The sequence below is a fragment of the Mirounga leonina genome, unplaced genomic scaffold (assembly GCF_011800145.1).
Source record: "Mirounga leonina isolate KUSES-001 unplaced genomic scaffold, KU_Mleo_1.0 Mir_173, whole genome shotgun sequence".
Lineage (NCBI taxonomy): Eukaryota > Metazoa > Chordata > Mammalia > Carnivora > Phocidae > Mirounga > Mirounga leonina.
The window spans coordinates 60,806,644-60,827,398 of NW_023270447.1; the positions used below are offsets into that span (position 1 = coordinate 60,806,644).

Here is a 20,755-nt window from a genome sequence, read left to right on the forward strand (position 1 = left end):
CTACTTGTGGCGATCATCTTCTCCCAAGCTCCACATTTTAGCCTTGTACAGCGTGATATCATTGTAGACCCTGAAGTGGTTCAGCCTGCGGTCATCACGTTCCGGGTTGACCTAGAGAGGAGAACGCAGGCATCAGAAGGAAGCCTCAGCGGAGGTGGGACGACCTGGGTTCGACATCGGATGGACCTGGGCTCGAATGTGTGGCCTCCAGTGTGTCTCCTTGCACAACCTCGTTTGGGAAATGGAAATGACAGCATTTACATCAAAACAGTTGTAACCTAGGCAGAGTTGCTGCACTTCCCTTTCCCACACCTGCCTTGGAGGCCACACCTCTGGACTCTTGGTCCGCATGGAATGGAAGCTCCAGGACGGTGGCGGTTCTGTGTTTCAGTCGCTGCTTATCTCGAACACCTAGAACAGTATCCAGCACACCCTAGGGGTTCAGGACACATTTGTGGAATGAAAGAATGGATGCTGTTGATGTGGTTACACAGAGAACTAAGGGCAAGCACTCTGACATAAATTGTATAGAAGCTCTAAGATGAACTTATGCAATTAAAGGATACATCTTCAGCAGATGTTACTAGGAGAGCAGAAGCTGAGAGGTATTTGCATGCGGCTTCCCCCGTGTCCCAATATTGGGATTGGGGTTGTCTGCTTGTCCAGGGTGAGGTTCTGCTAGGGGGCAGGGAGCCCTGAGTTAAATTCGGGCTGATCAAGCCTCTTTTGCCCCCAATCATATCACTCTGAACCTCCGGCTTAATTAACTGTTATGGTTGCATAACACCTGGATCTAACTTTGGGGGGTATACTTTCTTACTCTGCCACCAGCGCCATCTGACAGCACTGTCCCTACATTTGTGACGATGAACAGGCTTGGCGTATTCGTAGACGCTTTGCAACTCCACAGCGATGGCTGATCCGCTGGCACACACTGTCCCTCATCTGCAAGGCCTAGGAGGGTTGGAGCAGGGCAGGGTGGCCAGGGCACCCTCACTGGCCCTTCCTGTTATGGCCATCTGAGCCTGCCATGAGATATGCTGGTCACAGATGCATTTCCACATGCACACTCTGTACCCACGGGAGCCAGGCCTTTCCTCTTTAAGAAAATGAAGAATAGTGAGTTAAATTATTTGCGCTTTGTAATATTTTTTGAAGTTGCTTAATTATCTAATTCGGGTAATTTATCTTTCCCTTCACAACCCTCCAGCCCCACCCTTATTCACTGTAAGTCAGTCCCCCACCCATCCTCCTCCTCTGTCCCTTGGAGCATTGCTCTTTTTAGACTCAGTCACCCTGTGAGGGTGGGGTGCGCCCGCTGGACCCACTTCGTGTGTCCCAGTCTCCCAGTCTCCGCTCTCCAGGGTGAGGCCTCACATCTGAAGAGGAGCTGTTGTAAAGGAGCAGCTTTTTTCTGAGCCTCCCTCCCTCCGTCCCTCCTTATGACGAGCTATTTACTCCAATCTCCCTGCAGTAGCCCTGCGGCAGAGCCCCATGCCCCAGCCTAGAGCTGTATAAATGGGTGAGAAGGCCAGGCCCCGCAGTAGAAAGGTAAGAACTACAGGATGTGGGCAGTTCTTGGGAAGGGTGCACGCTCAGTAGAGAAGGACAACTGGGATCAAGACAAGGGGCCAAGAGAAGCAGGTGCTTGCTCCCTGGTTGGGCTACGAGCTCTCTTTCCTATTCCTCCTCACTTACATCACAGTAGTCCGCATTTATTGAGCACCTACTATGTGCTGGGTACTGCCCTAAGCAGTTTAGACACATTGTCTCAGTTAATCCCCACAACACACCTTCAAGTGTCAGCATTATTGTTCCCATTTTAAGGTGGGTAAATGATTGTTGACAGGTTCAGGTCCCACAGCCAGAAGGTGGTGGAGCCGGGATTTGAACTCGGCTGACTGGCTCCAGAGCCACCACGTGACATTGATCCACGGAACTGAGCTGAATGGTGCGGGAGCCGAGGCATGCGGTGCTCCAGGAGCACACTGGGAAGGTGCCCAGCTCTGCCTGGTGGGGAGTGCGGGGCGCACGTCCCTTCCTGGGGCTTTATAAAGAGGTGACTCCTGAGCAGTCCTGAAGAACGAGGAGGACCCCCCCCCCCCAAGGAGTATAGGCTAGGGTCAGGAGGCAGGCTGCAGGAGAAGTCTACATAAGGACACAGGGCATGCAAGACCTTGGTGCCTTTGAGGGAATGCAGGAAGTTCTGATATAGCTGAGGAAGAGCGTCTCCAGCTTCACATCAGGTGCCAAATACACAGATGGACTAAAAGCCAAGTGTTAAGAAGATACGACAACTTGGAGAAAAATCTAAAAGGAAAGCTAGTCACTTGGCAACTCTGGATATCGAAGGTTTTCCTAAGCAAGGCACAAACCCCAGAAACCGTGATATAATAGGCTGGCACATCTGACTCAAAAACTAAAACAGTCTATGTGATAAAAGACGTGGGCAAGTTAAAAGACAAATGTGGCAGGAAGTCCTTCAAATTGTCTTCCTACCAGAAGCCTATCTCATTGGGGGGTGATAACGTGCTGATGATCACATTTCCCAGGCTCCTCGCAGCTACTGGTACGTTTCCAGTCCAATGAGGGGCGTGTTGTTACCAGCGTTCCCATTTTACAGATAAGGGGATGGAACTCTGTGAGGCTACGTGACGTGCCCAAGACCACCCTCCTAGTAACTGGCAGAGCAAACTCAGGCAGGCAGTCACCAGCGGGCTTTGTTTGGTCCACACCTACACAGCGTCTGCTATGTGTTAGGCACTCTTCGAAGCACCTTACAAACACCACCTCATTCTGTAATATCTGGACTATCTCCATGTTACACTGAGGAAACAGAGTCACAGAAGAGCTCAGTGACTTACCCAGGGTCACACAGCTTATAAGTGGCAGCCAGCGCTCAGACCCAGGCAGTCGGGCCTCATACCCTGTTCTCTTAACCACACACTCTGTTTCCTCTGTGCTTCCTAAGTAAAAGGAGCCACACTTACCAAGGGCTCTGAGTCCCATCCGATTTCCTGGCTTTCAGTCTGTGTCTCTGTGTATTTCTTCCTTGGCCCATGAGCAGCATGGTGGATAAGATTTAGAAACCTGGCTGGGAGATGACGCATGAGTTATGAAAGAGGCAGGCTTGGACCAACAGCTCCTGTGCCCCTTACTCAGGCCACAGCCTGCCTCAGAGACACAGCCCTGGGCCTCGGGGGCCTGCCAAGGCCTTGCAACCCTCATCTTTCAATAAATACTGGTTGAGCACAAACTGTGCCAGGCGTTCTTCCGGACCCCAGAGGTAGAACAGCGTGTGACGGACATGGTCCCTGCTCTCCTGGAGCTTGTGGTCTAGGTGGGGTGACAGCGGGCACCATACCCAAGGGGACAAACAAATCCGACAGCGATGCCAGTTGTGAAGGAGGAGGACGCAAAGGGGCACAAAGAGGCAGGGGTGGCTACCTGAGACCAGGATCTGGATGTCAAGCAGGAGCCAGCCCTGAGACCGAGGCAGAGGAAAAGCACAGTACAGGCAGCAAGAACAAAGGCCCTGAGGCACGAGCAAGCTGGGCCAGCGTGGCTGCGGCGGAGTGAGGAGGAGGGCTGTCAGAAGGCCAGATCCTCCGTACTGCTACAGGTATGGCTGCCAACCCCACGCCTCTCTGTAACTGCATAGTCCGAGGACTTCCAAAGGTTTCATTTTAAATTTCCACCCTATCATGTCTCAATGTGAGAGAGGCAGTTTGACAACGGGAAGAACCTGGGCTTCCTAGTCAGACATTTCTGGCACTTCTGCTACTAGCCTGACGGGTAGTTTAACTTCTTTGGGCCTCACTCTGCTCATCTGAAAAATGGGGAGATATCCAGAGTTGCCAAGTGACCATATCCACCTCAGCAAGATGACTGAGAATGAAGGACCTGGCCCCGGGCTGAGCTTATCTATAATATAAGCAGTTAGCAATACACTCCTGGCTCGCTTTCAGGTCCCTCGCTGCCTATTACTCTCCTCATCACTGCAAGGCCCCAGCTCCTCTCCTTTCCTCCAGCTGGGCTGGTCGCCTCACCACAGATAACATCCTTACTTCCTCTGACGATGCTCTATAAGTCTATCCACTTGTCTGTCTCCGCTACGCTCTGAGATCCTCCCGCCTCCTGCCCACCCCACCTTCCTACCCTGTCGTCCTATATAAACCTTACATCTTTCCTCCATCAAATTCTACTCTAAAGGGGGGAGGGAGGCGAGCTTTCCAGGAAGGGTAGGGCTTCCATCAAATACCTCTCTTCCATCGGTCCTGAGCGTGGCTCACCCACTTGGATACCAGAGCCATCCCCACTACCCGCCTTCCTGGGCCATACTGCTGTCTCTCATTTCTGTGCCTTTCCACATAACTCAGAATGTCCTTCTGGTCTTCTGTACTTGACCTACTCCACCTCAGCCTGTTATCACCTCCTCCAAGAAGACTTCCCAGAACTCCACGGCCTCTCTAGGGCACCTGTTTTCTCTGTTGTTGCCATCCCAATTTTACCCTCTATTTACTCGTCTGTCTCCTTCACTGCTGTATGAGGTCTGCACCTCCCCCACCTCCCCGCCCCATCAGAGTGACTGTCTCATGTAATAATGAAAGTAATAGCATTTCACCATGTATGATACTGTTCTATACTCTGAGTACCTGCTTTATTTTGTTTAATCCTCACAACAACGTGAGAGATAGGCTCAGGGAGGTTAAAACTTGCCTGAAGTCACACGGTTAATGAGTGGTAGAACCAGGATTTGAACTCCATTAAAATGACTTCAGAGCCTCTGCTTATAACAGCAAAATGTTTGATGAATGAATATGAATGCACTGTTAAGGCCATTAGGAGTACCTTTTTTGGCTTGACAGTCAATGAATTGGCCGTATGGTTGGATATGTCAGTCTCCTGTGAGCTTCACGAGTGTGAGTCCAGTTTTCAGATGATCAAAGTGTTGCCCCAAGGTAACACTACCCTGACAGCTCTCTCCAGCCCCCTGCTTATCAGTGCTCTCTCTCAGTGGTGTTCACAAAGCCTGGGACTTACCATCTGCGGGTTCCTCTAGGTTATCGTGCCAAGACATGGGCTTTCTGGTGATTGTGTGAACTAGAGAAAAACAGCATCATAGGTTCACGTTAAAACATTAACGCCCCACCCTCTTGAAGACTTACCCTAGCCAGACACCTGCTGAGCATTTTCTGAGTGTCTGCCACATGTCAGGTATTGTGCTGGGCAGTTGGGAATAAGGCTCTCAAGGACCTCACAATCCAGAGTGGCACTGTCCAGGACAGTCACCACCAGCCACATGTGGCTACTTGAATTTGAATAGTTAAAATTAAATACACTTAGAAATCCATTCCATAGGCACACTAGCCACATTTCAAGTGCTCAGTGGCCACATGGGGCTAATGGCCCCCATTTTGGACAGCACAGATACAAAACATTTCATTGTTGCAGAATGTTCTCTCAAACAGCTGGTCTACAAGGATGCAGACAGACCAGGCAGCCAAACAAGGTTAGACACATGGTGATATATCCCCTGAAGGCTATGTGATAACAGAGGGGCAGAATCCACAGACATCCATTCAACTCATAATTACTGATGCCCAGGAGACAGGGCTGTAAACAGAGGAGGTTCCTGTACTCCCTGAGCTTCTATTTGTGGTGACAGACAATAAACGAATAAATACTTGGGCAAAAGTAAGTGAGCTGTAGAACAATAAAGCATGTTACATCGGTAGAGAGTTGATGGTGGGGTGGGAGTGGGGGTGACAGGTCCCTATAAGGGCATTAGAGCAGAGTTCCAAATAAAGTGAGGGAATGTGCTGTGTGAGCAGAGCTCCAAATAAAGTAAGGGAATCCAAGAATGAGCTTGGTGGGTTTGAGAAACATCGAGAAGGCCAGAGTAATTCCGTGAAGTGAGCTAGGTGGAGGCTAGTAGGAAATGAGCAGAGGCCAGAAGGAACCAGTGGTCTCCAAAGTGATTTTTTTCCTCAGACTCCTACCAGTAAAAAACTGAGCACACACCTAGTACATGTGTATTTATATGTACTATGAGTAGTATAATTTCTTTCTTTATACCTAAAAGTAAACATAAATTCAAATTCTAGCAGAAATACGAGTTCTAATTCTAATACTTCCTCACTTTACCCCAATGGATCACACTAATCATGTGCCCAAGGGACATGAGCTGGGAGACCTAGAAAGCCTGAACGTTGCCTGAAGGGATTATTTAAATTGTGGTAATGGACCAAGTTTAAACAGAATTGACCTTTAATTTGTTTTCCTGAAATTGGTTGGGAGCTCCAGAGGAAAACCAGGTTACTTATGAGCAAAATGAAGACATTACATTTTCTGTGCTCTCACCACCCCCCACCCCCCACACACACAAGCACACACACATACACACAGGGTAATTCTGTGAGATGGGTATGCTACTTAGCTTGACTGTTGTAAGCATGTCACTGTATATGTATATCAAAACATCATGTTGTACATCTTAAATATATACAATTTTTATCTAGAAAGGGACATTACATTTTCTCTACAGAGCTGAGCTGCAGTGGACTATAGTTAATTAGGCCCAGAAGTTGGGAGAGAAGTTCTGGAAGAAGAAACAATGATTATGAAGGTAACAAGATGGGGAAAGGTGCGATATATTTAGGAAATCCATTTATTTAGACATGGTGGGAGAGAAGGGAGCTCGTGGCTGGCGCAGAGTAGGCACTAAAATATTTATTAAAGGAGCAGTGTGTGGCTGGAGAGGGGAGTCCCTATGAGGCCAGGTGGGCGGCAGAGCCCGATCCACGGGGGTCTTATGCACTGAGCAGGTTAAACCTCAGTTCAGAAGCTGTGGGCCACCGAGGGTTACAGAGGGACTGGGGAGATCGAACTCACTTTTAGCATAGCTCCAGCCAGCAGTGGTGTAGGGGAGAGTGGGCTTGGAGGAAGAGGGTAGTTAGGAGCCCATCAGATCAGTGCAAACTGAAGTGAGGAGGGCCCTGCTGAGGCTTGGCAGGGATGCTGGAGAGAGAGGTGGACTCAGGCCCTATTTGGGGTGGGGGGGGAAGTAAGTGAGGAGAGGTGGAGATGCTTCCACATGCACCATAGCCTCTCACTGAGGCCACATCACTGGAAGGGTCAGGTGAGAGAAATGTTAAGGAATAACCAGGACTGTGACCACTTCCACACGTGCAATGAGGCAGAGACTGAGGATGACTTCTAGGCTTCTAACTTGGGAGAGAAAAAAATTGCAGTACCTTCTGCTCAAACAAGATACTCTGGAATAGCAGCCGGTGGGGGAGAGGTGCAAGATGCCCCCAGTTTTCCAACTGGTGAATTTAAGGTATCCATGTGTTGTCTAGGGGAAGAGAGCTGGGTGGTGGTTGGGGTGTGGGTCTGGGGCCGGTGATTTGAGACCCGGTGGCCTTCAGGGGCAGCTCATGCTACAGGACCAGATGCAACTGCCCAAGGAATGTGCCAGGTGAGGAGTGGGGGCAGGGCCGTTTTATCAGGGGGGCACTATGAACCCTGAGTCCACCACCCCTGAACTTCCCAAACATCTAAGACAATATGAGAAGCCTGGAAAAACAAACAAACAACTAGCTTATTAACAAACACAACTAGCTTATTAACAACAAACCAAAACACAAACAGCAAAACGAAACACAAAACCCTACAAAATATAATTATTTCGAAAGCAGAATTTTAAAAAGCCTTTCAAACTTTTGACAAAAATACTATTTAATCGCGATATGTGTGCATTTTAATATATTAAAGTATTTGATGGGATGCGGAGCGAGACCTTCCGCACCGCCCGCCGAGTCAGAGTCCCAAAACCTAGGGAGGGGGGCGAGGTCAGAGAAGGCTCCTACTGTGCTCCGCCCCGCATCCCCGCCCCGCACCCCCACGGCCCCCCCTTCCCGGGGGGCGCCCACCCTGTCCCCTACCTCCGCCCCGGGGCGCCCCTCACCCTTGCGGAGGGGATTCACGTGATACTGTGTGTAGAGCTTCTGGGTTCGAAGCTCTTTGACGTATAATTCCCGCAGGATCTGGTTCTGATGGACCTCATCCGGGATCACCTTCTCCTTTTGGCGTCCGGCCATGGCTTCGGCGGTGCCCGGTGCGGTCCTGCTCCTTCTCACTGCCCTCCGGACGCCGGCCCGGTTGGGGGCAGGGCGGACAGGGCGGAGCGCCGTCTCCAGGCAACGGCGTCCCACGCTGTCTCCCGGCAACAGCGTCCCGGATTACAGCCTCCCTTCGACTCCCTCCGCGCCGCCCCTCCCACCCCCACTTCCAGAACCTTAGTTCTTACCCCGCTTCCTTCCGAAGCGCGAAGCCCGAAGCCCGACGACTCACCTTCCCCAGCCTCAAGATCCTCCTTACTGGGGTGGCCCCTGCATACGGCCAGGAGAGGGCACACGTCCAGCAGCGGACCCAGGAGGTAATGGACTGGATTGGACCTCACCTTGGACAGTCATTTCCTAAGAAAGATTTGGGAAGGAGTCAGCAACCTCTCCCATTTTATTTTATTTTATTTTTCATCTCTCCCTCTGATTTCATCTTTTTTTTAATTATTATTTTTTTTAATTTTATTTTATTATGTTATGTTAACCACCATACATTACATCATTAGCTTTTGATGTAGTGTTCCATGATTCATTGTTTGCGTATAGCACCCAGTGCTCCATGCAGAACGTGCCCTCTTTAATACCCATCACCAGGCTAACCCATCCCCCCACCCCCCTCCCCTCTAGAACCCTCAGTTTGTTTCTCAGAGTCCATAGTCTCTCATGGTTTGTCTCCCCCTCCACTTTCCACCCCTCCTTCATTTTTTCCCTTCTTACTTTTTTTTTTTTTTTTAACATATAATGTATTATTTGTTTCAGAGGTACAGGTCTGTGATTCATCGGTCTTACACAATTCACAGCATTCACCATAGCACATACCCTCCCCAATGTCTATCACCCAGCCACCCCATCCCTCCCACCCGCTCCCACTCCAGCAACCCTCAGTTTCTTTCCTGAGATTAAGAATTCCTCATATCAGTGAGATCATATGATACATGTCTTTCTCTGATTGACTTATTTCGCTTAGCATAATACCCTCTAGTTCTGTCCACTTTGTTGCAAATGGCAAGATTTGGGGTTTTTTTGATGGCTGCATAATATTCCATTGTATATATATACCACCTCTTCTTTATCCATTCATCTGTTGATGGACATCTTGGCTCTTTCCATAGTTTGGCTATTGTGGACATTGCTGCTATAAACATTGGGGTGCACCTACCCCTTCAGATCACTACATTTGTATCTTTGGGGTAAATATCCATTAGTGCAATTGCTGGGTCATAGAGTAGCTCTATTTTCAACTTTTTGAGGAACCTCCATACTGTTTTCCAGAGTGGCTGCACCAGCTTGCATTCCCACCAACAGTGTAGGAGGGTTCCCCTTTCTCCACATCCTCACCAACATCTGTCATTTCCTGACTTGTTAATTTTAGCCATTCTGACTGGTGTGAGGTGGTATCTCATTAAGGTTTTGATTTGGATTTTCCTGATGCAGAGGGATGTTGAGCACTTTTTCATGTGTCTGTTGGCCATTTGGAGGTCTTCTTTGGAAAAATATCTGTTCATGTCTTCTGCCCATTTCTTGATTGGATTATTTTTCTTTGGATGTTGAGTTTGATAAGTTCTTTATACATTTTGGATACTAGCTCTTTATCTGATATGTCATTTGCAAATATCTTCTCCCATTCTGTCGGTTGTCTTTTGGTTTTGTTGACTGTTTCCTTTGCTGTGCAAAAGCTTTTTATCTTGATGAGGTCCCAAGAGTTCATTTTTGCCCTTGCTTCCCTTGCCTTTGGCGATGTTTCTAGGAAGAAGTTGCTGCGGCTGAGGTCGAAGAGGTTGCTGCCTGTGTTCTCCTCTAGGATTTTGATGAAACTCCTGTCTCACATTTAGGTCTTTCATCCATTTTGAGTCTCTTTTTGTGGGTGGTGTAAGGAAATGGTCCAGTTTCATTCTTCTGCATGTGACTGTCCAATTTTCCCAACACCGTTTGTTGAAGAGACTGTCTTTTTTCCATTGGACATTCTTTCCTGCTTTGTCGAAGATTAGTTGACCATAGAGTTGAGGGTCCATTTCTGGGCTCTCTATTCTGTTCCATTGATCTATGTGTCTGTTTTTGTGCCAGTACCATACGGTCTTGATGATTATAGCTTTGTAATAGAACTTGAAGTCTGGAATTGTGATGCCACCAGCTTTGCTTTTCTTTTTCAACATTCCTCTGGCTATTCGGGGTCTTTTCTGGTTCCATACAAATTTTAGGATGATTTGTTCCATTTCTTTGAAAAAAGTGGATGGTATTTTAATAGGGATTGCATTAAATGTGTAGATTGCTCTAGGTAACATTGACATCTTCACAGTATTTTTTCTTCCAGTCCATGAGCATGGACCGTTTTTCCATTTCTTTGTGTCTTTCTCAATTTCTTTCATGAGTATTCTATAGTTTTCTGAGTATAGATTCTTTGCCTCTTTGGTTAGATTTATTCCTAGGTATCTTATGGTTTTGGGTGCAATTGTAAATGGGATCGACTCCTTAATTTCACTTTCTTCTGTCTTGTTGTTGGTGTATAGAAATGCCACTGAATTCTGTGCATTGATTTCATATCCTGCCACTTGACTGAATTCCTGTATGAGTTCTAGCAGTTTAGGGGTGGAGTCTTTTGGGTTTTCCACATAAAGTATCATATCATCTTCAAAGAGTGAGAGTTTGACTTCTTCTTTGCCGATTTGGATGCCTTTCATTTCTTTTTGTTGTCTGATTGCTGTGGCTGGGACTTCTAGTACTATGTTGAATAGCATTGGAGATAGTGAAACCTCTCCTATTTTAAAGCAGATGACTAGAATCGAAACTCTCAATGTCCGTCTCATAAAACAGAGGAGGTTTCAAATCTGACAAGTTATTCTGGCCCTTATCATCCGTGGGATAATATAGACAGAAGAACCCCTTTCCTAATATAAGTAACTTGGGGACTTTGGTAAAATACACACAGCATAAAATTTACCATTAGAAGCATTTTTAAGGATACAGTTCAGTAGTGTTCAGTATATTCACATTGTGTGAAACCAATTTCCCGAATTTTTTGATATTCATTAAACAACTTCCCATGGCCCTCCTCCCCCATAGCCTCTGGCAACTACCGGTTTACCTTCTCTATGAATTTGACCACTCTGGATACCTCATATAATACAGTTTGACCCCAAAGCCCATGCTTTTTTCCACTAAGTACTTCATTGATTCACCTATCTGTTCATTCATTCAGGACACAGCATAGTCGAGGATGTGGGTAGGTTTGGGACAGGCCTGAACCCAGCTAGCTACTTAATGCTTCCTTGTTTTAGCTCCTACTGCTCCTTCTCCTTGGCCTGGAAGGCTCTTTTCCCTGTGTCTGTCTGGGGAACACCCATTTATAAGGAGCTCACGTACACGTGAGCTTCTTTCAAAAAGCTGCTGGACTCTATAGCCTCTAGTCTGACTTTTCTCTGCGGCGTGCTCTACTCCAAATCTATAGTTACTGGAATACTTTACTAAAATTCTTTGTTTATATGTAAGTTACTTGAGAACAAGAAATATATCGGGTCCATCTCTGCATGACCAGTACCTGGCATAGTATGGACAGATATGGGTGTTTGGTAAATGTTTGCTGGCTGATTGGATGTCCGCTCAGTTAGTACTGTGATTTTCTCCTGCTTACATCATTACATAAACCCTTACATGACTCAGAAACGCAAACAGATTTTATCACGCCAGGACTGAGCTAGAGAAGCACCTTTGTTACTTATTGTGAGCCATACCTGGGTCCCTTTCTCTAGCAAGGCTCAAACAGCCTCTGAAGTCTTCACTATCTTCCTAAACCTAAATAGAAATGAACCATCATTCTGCTTAGGAGCCACCTTGTTAGCTCTGGGACAACTAGCAAAGGCTGTGTTGGTCCCCTAACTGACCTTTCTTCAGCCTGGGCCCAGTGGTCCAGCAACCCTCCCTCCATACAGGTCTAGGGTTAGGAGGAGGCTCAGAAGGAAGGGAGGTGGGTGTCACTGCAGCTTCATCTTCTCTCCACTCCAGCCCCACATTATTATGTTTCCCAGGTGCCCTCACATGGGTTTTGAGCATCACAGCCCAGCCCAGGAGAGGCCAACCCAGTGACTCTCTGGGGCTAGCTTCTGCTTACCTGGGGGACATTCCAGGTCATCAGTATGCTTCTAAACTCTGAGACTCTGTACTGAAAAAACCGTAGAGTTGAAAAACATGATGGCCTGGTCCTCCAGCTTCTCAGCCAGTGTCTGGGGTTGCAGATTTTTCTTGAAATCTGCGTTACCTCTCAATTGGAGCAGTTGCTGAGACTCAGCTAACAGGGAAATCAACTAGAAAAATGTAATAGAAAATACCATTCACGTTAACAACAAACACTTATCTAAGAATTAACCTAACAAAGGATGCATGAAAATTTTATGGAGAAAAAAATTAAAACTATCCATATCATACAAAAGGTCTTAACTAATAAGGAGATCAGCATTGTATGCTGGTGAGCCGCTGTGCAGAACTTAGAGCCACAAACTAGATGCGCTACAGCAGTGAGGGTGGGTCTTAAAACAGTGGTGATTGAAAAAACTATAAAAGTCTAAGGTTTATAATATAATACTCTTCCCTAAAACTACAAACAGACCAACTCTATATGGTTCAAGATCGATTCTGCATGGTACAGAGTGAGTGTCTATTTGGGTAAGGAGATTGGAGAGGCAAAACACAAAGTAAAAAAATAAAACAAGATTTTTCCTTCTGGGCTTGCCCTCCTGCTGCAGACATTTCATTGCAGGGCCTGGGTATCGAGAGTGCTGGACTGTTATTCCTTGAGAGAAGGGGGACGAAGGAGATGAGCCCTACAGTTGTTCCGGATTTCTGCCTGGAGACACTTTCTGAAATATGCATGGACGGGGAACCCGAGCTAAGCAGCTGATACCTCCTGGTTGAGGCGGCTGAAAATTTGTGGAGCCCCGAGAATTGGAGGGAGGGGTGGGAGAGAGAGCGAGAGAGCGAGAGAGCACCAGAAATGTGCATGGAAACCCCTCGAGTCTTGCCTGATACTATGAAGGGAAAAACTCGGTGAAGGAATGACTTGGGAAGCTGTGAGCTGAGCAACACCCAGAATTCATACAGGGCTGAGAGAAAGGTGAGTTCTGACCAGACAAGATAGAGAGTCCTCGTTGAAGGAGTTTGGTTGAGGCCCCCAAATTTTACACCTTAGTAATAGGACTAAGCGAACCTTAGAGAAAAGGTTGCTCCAGCCTTTCCTTAATGAAGCTTCAAAACAAGGCTCGGAAAGTATCAGATGGATCCACAAGTGGCCAGTCGGCCTCCCGGAAAAATTTCCAACACCTTTTAAAGAAAGACAACAAAATCCAGCACTCAACAATGTAACATTCACAAAGGACAGCCTCAACTGAAAACTATTAGAAAAGCAGACAGTTTGAGAAGTAGGGAAATGTGACCCATTGCCAGGATAAAAAGCAATGTAGAAGTTTGAAAACTTAGGGGTGCCTGGGTGGCTCAGTCGGTTAAGCGTCTGCCTTCGGCTCAAGTCATGATCCCAGGGTCCTGGGATCGAGCCCCAGGTCGGGCTCCCTGCTTGGCCAGGAGCCTGCTTCTCTCTCTCCTTCTGCCCCCCTTCCCCCCCACTTATGATCTCTCTCTCTGTGTCAAATAAATAAATAAAATCTTTAAAAAAAAAAAAAGAAGTTTGAAAACTTAGATGAAATGGGTAACTTCTGTGAAGGCATAGATTTCCAGAACTGACAAAAAAAGAAAAAAAAAGAAGAAGAAATAGAAAATCTGCATATCTTTATATCTATTTTTTAAAATTCAATTTGTAATTGAAAAACTTCCCACAATATACCCTCCAGGCCCAGATGGCTTCTCTGGTCAATCTGTCAAACATATAATGAAGAAGATACCGCTCCTACCCAAACTCTTTCAGAAAACAGGAGTGGAAGAAACATTTCCCAACTCATTTTTTTTTTTGGTTATTTTTATTTTTTAATTTAAAAAAAAAGTTTTTTAAAAGTAAGCTCTAGACCCACCAATGTGGGGGCTCGAACTCATGACCCTGAGATCAAGAGTCACATGCTCTGCTGACTGAGCCAGCCAGGTGCCCCATTTCCTAACTCATTCTGAGGTCAACATTACATCAACTCTAAAACCAGACAAATGGTTACAAAAAAGAAAACTAAAGATAAATAACCCTCATGAACATATATGTAAAAATCCTTAACTAAGTATTAGAAAATTATATCTGGCAATATATAAAAAGATTAGTATACCATAGCCAAATGGGGTTTGTCCAAGAGATGTAAGGTTGGGTTGGTATTTGGAAATATCAATTCACCATATTAACAAATAAAGAGAAAGACCATATGATCGTCTCTACGTTTGGTAGATGGGGAGGGAAGGTAAAAGGGGAGAGCTGCTGGGTCCTTTGTGGGAGCCCCCTGCACCCTCTGCCTGACACTATAACCAGTGAGAACTCACAGTTACAAGTTAGGGATTCTTGATAAGCACTCATGTTTAAAAATCGTAACAGAAACTTTTTATCGCAAAACATCACACATACACAAAAAAGGGCTTTCCTGCAGAATGGGTAGCTCATACTGATTTACCACAAGAACATACGTGTAACCATCACAGAGGCAGACACTAGAACACTAACAGCACCCCAAGAGGTCTCTCTCATACCCCCACCCAAACCCTGTCTTTCCCTTTCTCCTCAAAGGTAACCCCTATCCTGACTCTTAACACCATAGATCACTTTGCCCGTTTTTTTCACTTTATGTAAATGGAATCAGACAGTATGCATGCTTTTGTGTTTGACTTCTTTTGCTCAACATTATGTTTGTGAAATTCATCTATGCTGTTGTGGGTGGTTGTAGTTTCATTCCTGTGTACTGTTCACTTTTGTGACTATAACACTTTGTTTATTCATTTTACTACTAATGGACACTGGTCTGTTTCAATATGGACTATTACAAATCATGCTGTATGCACATTTTTTGTAGATGTCTCTTGGTGCCCAGGCACAAACATTTTGTTGGCTATATGCTTGAGAGTGCATCTCATTATGGTTTTGATCTGTATTTTTCTATTGACTAATGAAGTTGGCCAACTTTTTTTGTATGCTTATTGGTCATTTGGATATCCTCTTTTGTGAAGTTCCTGTTACAAATCTTTTTCTATTTTTCTTTTGTATTGTTTGTCTTCTCTTTATCAATTTGTTGGAGCTCTTTATATATTATTGATATAATAAGCCCTTTGGGAGCTGTATGTCCTGCAAATTTATTTTCCCACTGTATGGTTTGCCCATTAATGGTATTGTTTTGATAACTTAAAAGAGACTTTATAGTATCTTCTTCAAATTTAAATGTGGTCAAATATATCAGTTTTTCCCTTTATGATTAGTGCTTTCTAAATGACACTGAAGACATTTTTTCTAATTGATGTCATGACGATATTTTCCTGTATTACCTTCAAATCAGTACTGCCCAATAAAAATATGAAGCAAGCCACACAAACAATTTAAAATTTTCTAGCATCTAATCAAAGGAGCAAAAAGAAACAGATTCAGTTAATTTAAAAGATGTTTTATTTAATCCAATATGTCTAAATTATCATTTCAACATTTCAATATAAATGCTGTTGAGATATTTCATTGTTTTTTCATACTGTGTTTAAAATCCAGTGCAAATTTTATACTGAAGAGCACATCTCAAGTGCTCAGTAGCCATGCGTGACCAGAGCAATGCTACACGATTTGTTTTTACTCTTTACAGTCAGATGTATGTTTTACTTGAAGCTGAGTGTAGTTATGAGTTTTGAATTGTTATGTAGTTTTGAGTGTAGTTATGTGCTAGGAATCCAGCTTAATTTTTTTCCGTCAGAGTATCCAGTGGACCAAGAACCAATTTATTGAAAAGACAGCCCATCCCCATGGTTCTGCTATGATACTTTTGTCTTAAGTCAAGTATCCACCTATGTGGGGACCTGTGTCTGGACCCTTCTATGCCACTTGTCTATTTGTCTATGCTGGCACTACTGCTATACTATCTTAATTACTATAATTTTTGTGACAAGTCCTGCTATCTGGTAGGAAAATTGTTCCCACCAGTTCTTAAGAGAGTCTTGGCTATTCTTGGGCCTTTTGCCTGTCCACCCAAATTATAATGAGCTTGTCAAGTTTCCTAAAAATTTCTGTTAGGATTTTGATTGCGATTCCACTGAATCTATGTATCGGTTTGAGGAGAGCAGTTTTTTAAAAAAAGTATATCATCTGTTCATCTGATGCTATCATCTGAGTAGGACCTGGATGTGTCCTTGCCTCCTAGGCTCAGCTACCTGCCATTTTCTGGGGTACAGAAGTTCAACCTTCAGAGCTTTGATGAGAACATAATGGAAAGCCCCCTATCTTCTTGCAAGAGGCATTTCTCAAAGGCAGAAAGTCCCTGGTAAGTTTCTACAATTCTAGGATGCAGAAAAATAGAGTCTTGGAGGAACCAGGCCAAAAATCTTGAATCCCCATATGTCTATAATAGGGGCCTTCTGCTCTGTGTGTGAGCTCTTAGGGGTCACCCATTCTTGCACTCACTTTAATCCAGGGAAGATCAATAGGACTTACTTGCCTAGAGATCAGATTAGATGTTTTCCACTCACTCTTCTCTACTTTGTGTCACTGGTCTTGCTGTTTGCTCTGTGGTCACAGACCAAGTTCCATGGAGAAGCCAGTTATAAATGTAGAAGCTCATTCAGGCTGGCTAATTGGGAAAGAGAGGAAAGAAACAGATTCTCTAGAAAAAGGATCTTGTTAAAGGTGTCTCTGGCATCTGAAGTGGATTTACAAGGATGAAGACAAAATATAGATAATAGATAACCAGGTTATGGCTGAAAACACCATCATGGTTAAGGGGTCCTGTAAGTAACAGAGCTTACCTTCCAACCTGAATGTTGGTTGGCATTCTTTTGAATTCCCAATGCTCCCCAGGTCAGGCTCCTGGAGATCTACAGTTCTGGCAGTTCTGGATGGCATCAGAACTGTCCCACTCAGAGGGAAATAATCTCTCCAGGATAAGATTTGTGAATCACAGAGGTCTGGTTGGGGTTGGCTGGAATGTTGGTGAGGACCAGACTCCAAAGATCTAGAAAGAAGGGCTGGAAGGGGGAGTAGGAGCAAAGACAAAGGAGCAATAGGAAAGAGAAGCGAGATGAACAGAGTGGCAAATGGATGGTCTGGAAAGAACAGAGGAAGATTTAGACAGGGAAACCCATAAGGTAGGGTGGCAAGAAGGGATAGCTCTAGTCAGAGGAGGGAAAGAGGTAGGGCAGTAAGCTGAGAGAGGTAGACGGCGCTGGGGAGCAGTCTGAGAGCCACAAGTGTTAGGAGAGGAAGGTGGGTTGGAAAATGAGAGCATGAGGGGACAGAGTGGGCAGGTGGAGTCTGGGGCTGAGATGAGGAAGTCTGGGGCAGCTTTCTTATCATTTTTCCAAATGGCATTTCTCTAGTTACTCATCTTGGCAAAAAGGAGTAACTGGACATAAGCTCAGACCTACCCCAGCATTTATCTCCCACACCAGCCCTCGCATCATCCCATGGCTGAATGCCCATTATGAAATATGTGTGCCCTTCCATTCTGGGCAGTCAGCCGGCCTGCCAGCCAGGGAAATGGCGCCAGGTGCTAGGTTGGAGAGTGATCACAGGAAATAGCAAAGAGAAGAAATGGGGCTGTAATATTAATCCTTATTCCTTGGGATAACATGTAGTTTTGCCCCTCACTAGGCAAAGATTGATCAAAGGGCTGTGATACAGTTAGAGGCTTTGGACCAAGAGAATGGATCTGAAGCAGGTTTGGGCAAAGTGGGGAGAAGTCCGTGCCTCCAGCTATTTAACTTACTACATTTTCCAAAGCCTTTTACATCATTTATGTAACCCCATGAATATAAGGTGATCAGAGATAGTACGTCCATTTTACCAATAAGGATACTGTAGGCCAGACAGGGAACTAGATAGACAGGCAGTGGGTGACATAAGGGCTTAGGGGGCATGCAGGAGGGTGCACAAGATGGCACAGAGCACTGTCAGCATGACCCTTTCCCATGTTTCTGGACAGGATCTGGTAGGAACAGGACTTTACAGTGTAGCTTTCTTCTTTGGTCCCTGGGGTCCCTTGGTTTGTTGCCTGACCCTTACCTGGAGGCAGAAATAGGACCAAAGCCAGTCCTGAGTACCAAGTAACTAGATTTGGACTTCCTTGCTCACTATCTGAGATGCCCATCTGCATGTCAGGTGATACAGGAGACTACTGTACCCTTCCCCTTGTCTGATGTAGCAGTTATCTCTGCTTATCATTCTTGGTTTCTTTGACCATCACCCAAATCTCTCCTGTGCTCTTAACACCATAATATTCTGACTTTTCTTCCTTAGCCCAGCACCCATATCCTTGTGTACTTCACAAAACTGTTGTATTCTTTGGAAGTCCAGCTACATGACCAGAAAACTTCCTGTTTCCTTAGACTGTTCCTCTATTTCCTGTCCCTTTTATCTCCTGGCTTTAACTGTAACCTGGATTCTCCTTGAAGACATTGCTCCTCTTGCATATGTCTCAGATAGGGTCTGTTCCTCCCAAACTCTACAGTTCTTCAGGGTGTGCCATTAGCATCACCTCAAGTACTTACCTCTCCTTATTTTTTACATCTGGACATTACATTTTTTACAACTGACTCCTCCAAACCATTATTTCTCTCTTCTAATTAGAAAATCTCAATAAATAAATAAATAAGTAAATAAGAAAATCTCTTGCTCCTTAGAAGTTTTGCTACTCACCATTTCCCTGGCACTGTCAACTTCAGGGCACTGTCACCTTCAGATCTCCTGGATACTCTTTTTTTTTCTATGAAAACTTTGCACTTGTCTCAAAGTCTTAGTCTTGAGTCCATCGTCTTTTTTTTTTTTTTTAAGATTTTACTTATTTGAGAGAGAGAGTGAGCAAGAGAGAACACAAGCGGGGGGAGGGGCAGAGGGAGAGGGAAAAGCAGACTCCCTGCTCAGCGTGGAGTCTGACGTGGTGCTCGATTCCAGAACGCTGGGATCATGACCTGAGCAGAAGGCAGATGTTCAACCAACTGAGCCACCCAGGTGCCCCTTGAGTCCATCATCTTGAGTGACCTCAGTGTCCAACTAGATGATCCCATTCAATGATCTGGCTTCTCCTTTCTTTGATTTCTTTACCAATAATGTCCACCACCTACATTCTACTTCAGTTGCTTATGGCCTTACCTTGTCTTTTCCATTACCCAAGAATTATCCTACTTCTGAAATCATGTATTCAGACATTCCATTTTCTGACCACTACTTCCTGAACTTACAGTGTAATCATTCATTTGTTTCCACTTCACTGGGGCCTATAACCACTGACTCTTACTTGCTTCTTATTAATTCTGATTTCCCTGTTATCTTTATTTCTCTCCTTACACACTTCAGAATCTATGATTCATAATTTCAATGATTTTCTTACCATAGTTCTAAACTCTCTTGCCATATCTTTTTATTGTGCTTTCCTGGGGGGAAAAAGCCCAATCTGGATAATTCCAACAGTTTGGCTTCCTTGTGTTGTTGAATGCTGCTGGAAAAAAATTTTCATATAACCTGGAAGATTGATACTAAATAATACCCATAATATTCAATACCTATGAGAATATTCATGGTGATATTGTTTATTAGAGTAAAAGAAAAATGGAAACAACTTCAATGCTTATAAATAAGGGCTTAGGTAAATTATGGTGCAGCCACACCATAGAATATGAAAAGGAAATGTCCAGATGTAAAAAATAAAGAGAGGTAAGTACTTGAGGTGATGCTAATGGCAGTCCAGGATGGTGTGGGGTGTGGATTATTGAATTTGTTAACTGCAAGGGGCTTGGGTTTTGCTGCTTATCTAGATGGAACTAAAACAACTATCTATCATCACAAAGAAATGGCAAGGTCTTTGATTGGGACCCGAATTAAAAAAAAAAATTTCTCTTGAGATATTGAAATCCGGTTCCTACCTCTTGCCCTGGTTTTGAGTCCAAAATGTGAACTATGTAGAAACCCAAAGCCACAAATTAAACTGGTTTCAGGTCAATCTTACCTCTGAGGTGTTAGATACAAAATTTATCACTTTGTAGGAACACTGCCATAGCCCAAGCCACAAGGAAAGTCCCACTGAAGATGAGTTCACAATCCAAAATTACAAAACACATGAGCAAACAGTTCACATGAGGAATGGTCAGCAGAAATAACAAAGGGCATAGTTACACAAACACTTCACCAATAATTTCATGTAATTAAAGGCATAAAATAAGGACTTGATCTTCTAAAATAAAATGCAAGATACTAAAGAACAGATGGCAAAACAAACAAATAATAGAACCAACCCCAGAATGAAAAAATATAGTCATTGAGTGAAACTGTGAACATTAAAGATAAAGAGATCTTAAAAGCAGTAAGAGAGAATAGACAGGTTATCCATAAAGGAATTAAACTCAAAGCAGAAATCTTAAACAATGAAAAACAGAAGACAGTGCAATGTTATTTTCTAAGTGCCAAGAGGAAATAACTATTAATCTAGACTTTTATACCCAGCCAAATTATCATTCAAGACTGAGTGCTAAATAAA

General features: G+C 44.7%; 1 protein-coding gene across 1 annotated transcript; it reads right to left on the reverse strand.

Moving 5' to 3' along the window:
- Nucleotides 1-8,102, reverse strand: FAM183A (family with sequence similarity 183 member A). The gene is made up of 4 exons (XM_035020176.1): nt 7,970-8,102; nt 5,044-5,103; nt 2,991-3,094; nt 1-111 (listed from the first exon to the last, which is right to left on the reverse strand). The coding sequence occupies exons 1-4, from the start codon at nt 8,100-8,102 to the stop codon at nt 1-3; spliced, it is 408 nt and encodes a 135-aa protein (XP_034876067.1).
- Nucleotides 8,103-20,755: the final 12,653 nt, after the last annotated feature.

Excerpts from the sequence above, each read along its gene's own strand:
- FAM183A (XM_035020176.1), bottom strand. The coding sequence starts at position 8,102 with ATGGCCGGACGCCAAAAGGAGAAGGTGATCCCGGATGAGGTCCATCAG. Across the intron at positions 3,095-5,043 it reads CCTAGAGGAACCCGCAGATG|CCAGGTTTCTAAATCTTATC; the intron begins GTAAGTCCCAGG and ends GTCATCTCCCAG. Across the intron at positions 112-2,990 it reads GATGGGACTCAGAGCCCTTG|GTCAACCCGGAACGTGATGA; the intron begins GTAAGTGTGGCT and ends TCTCCTCTCTAG.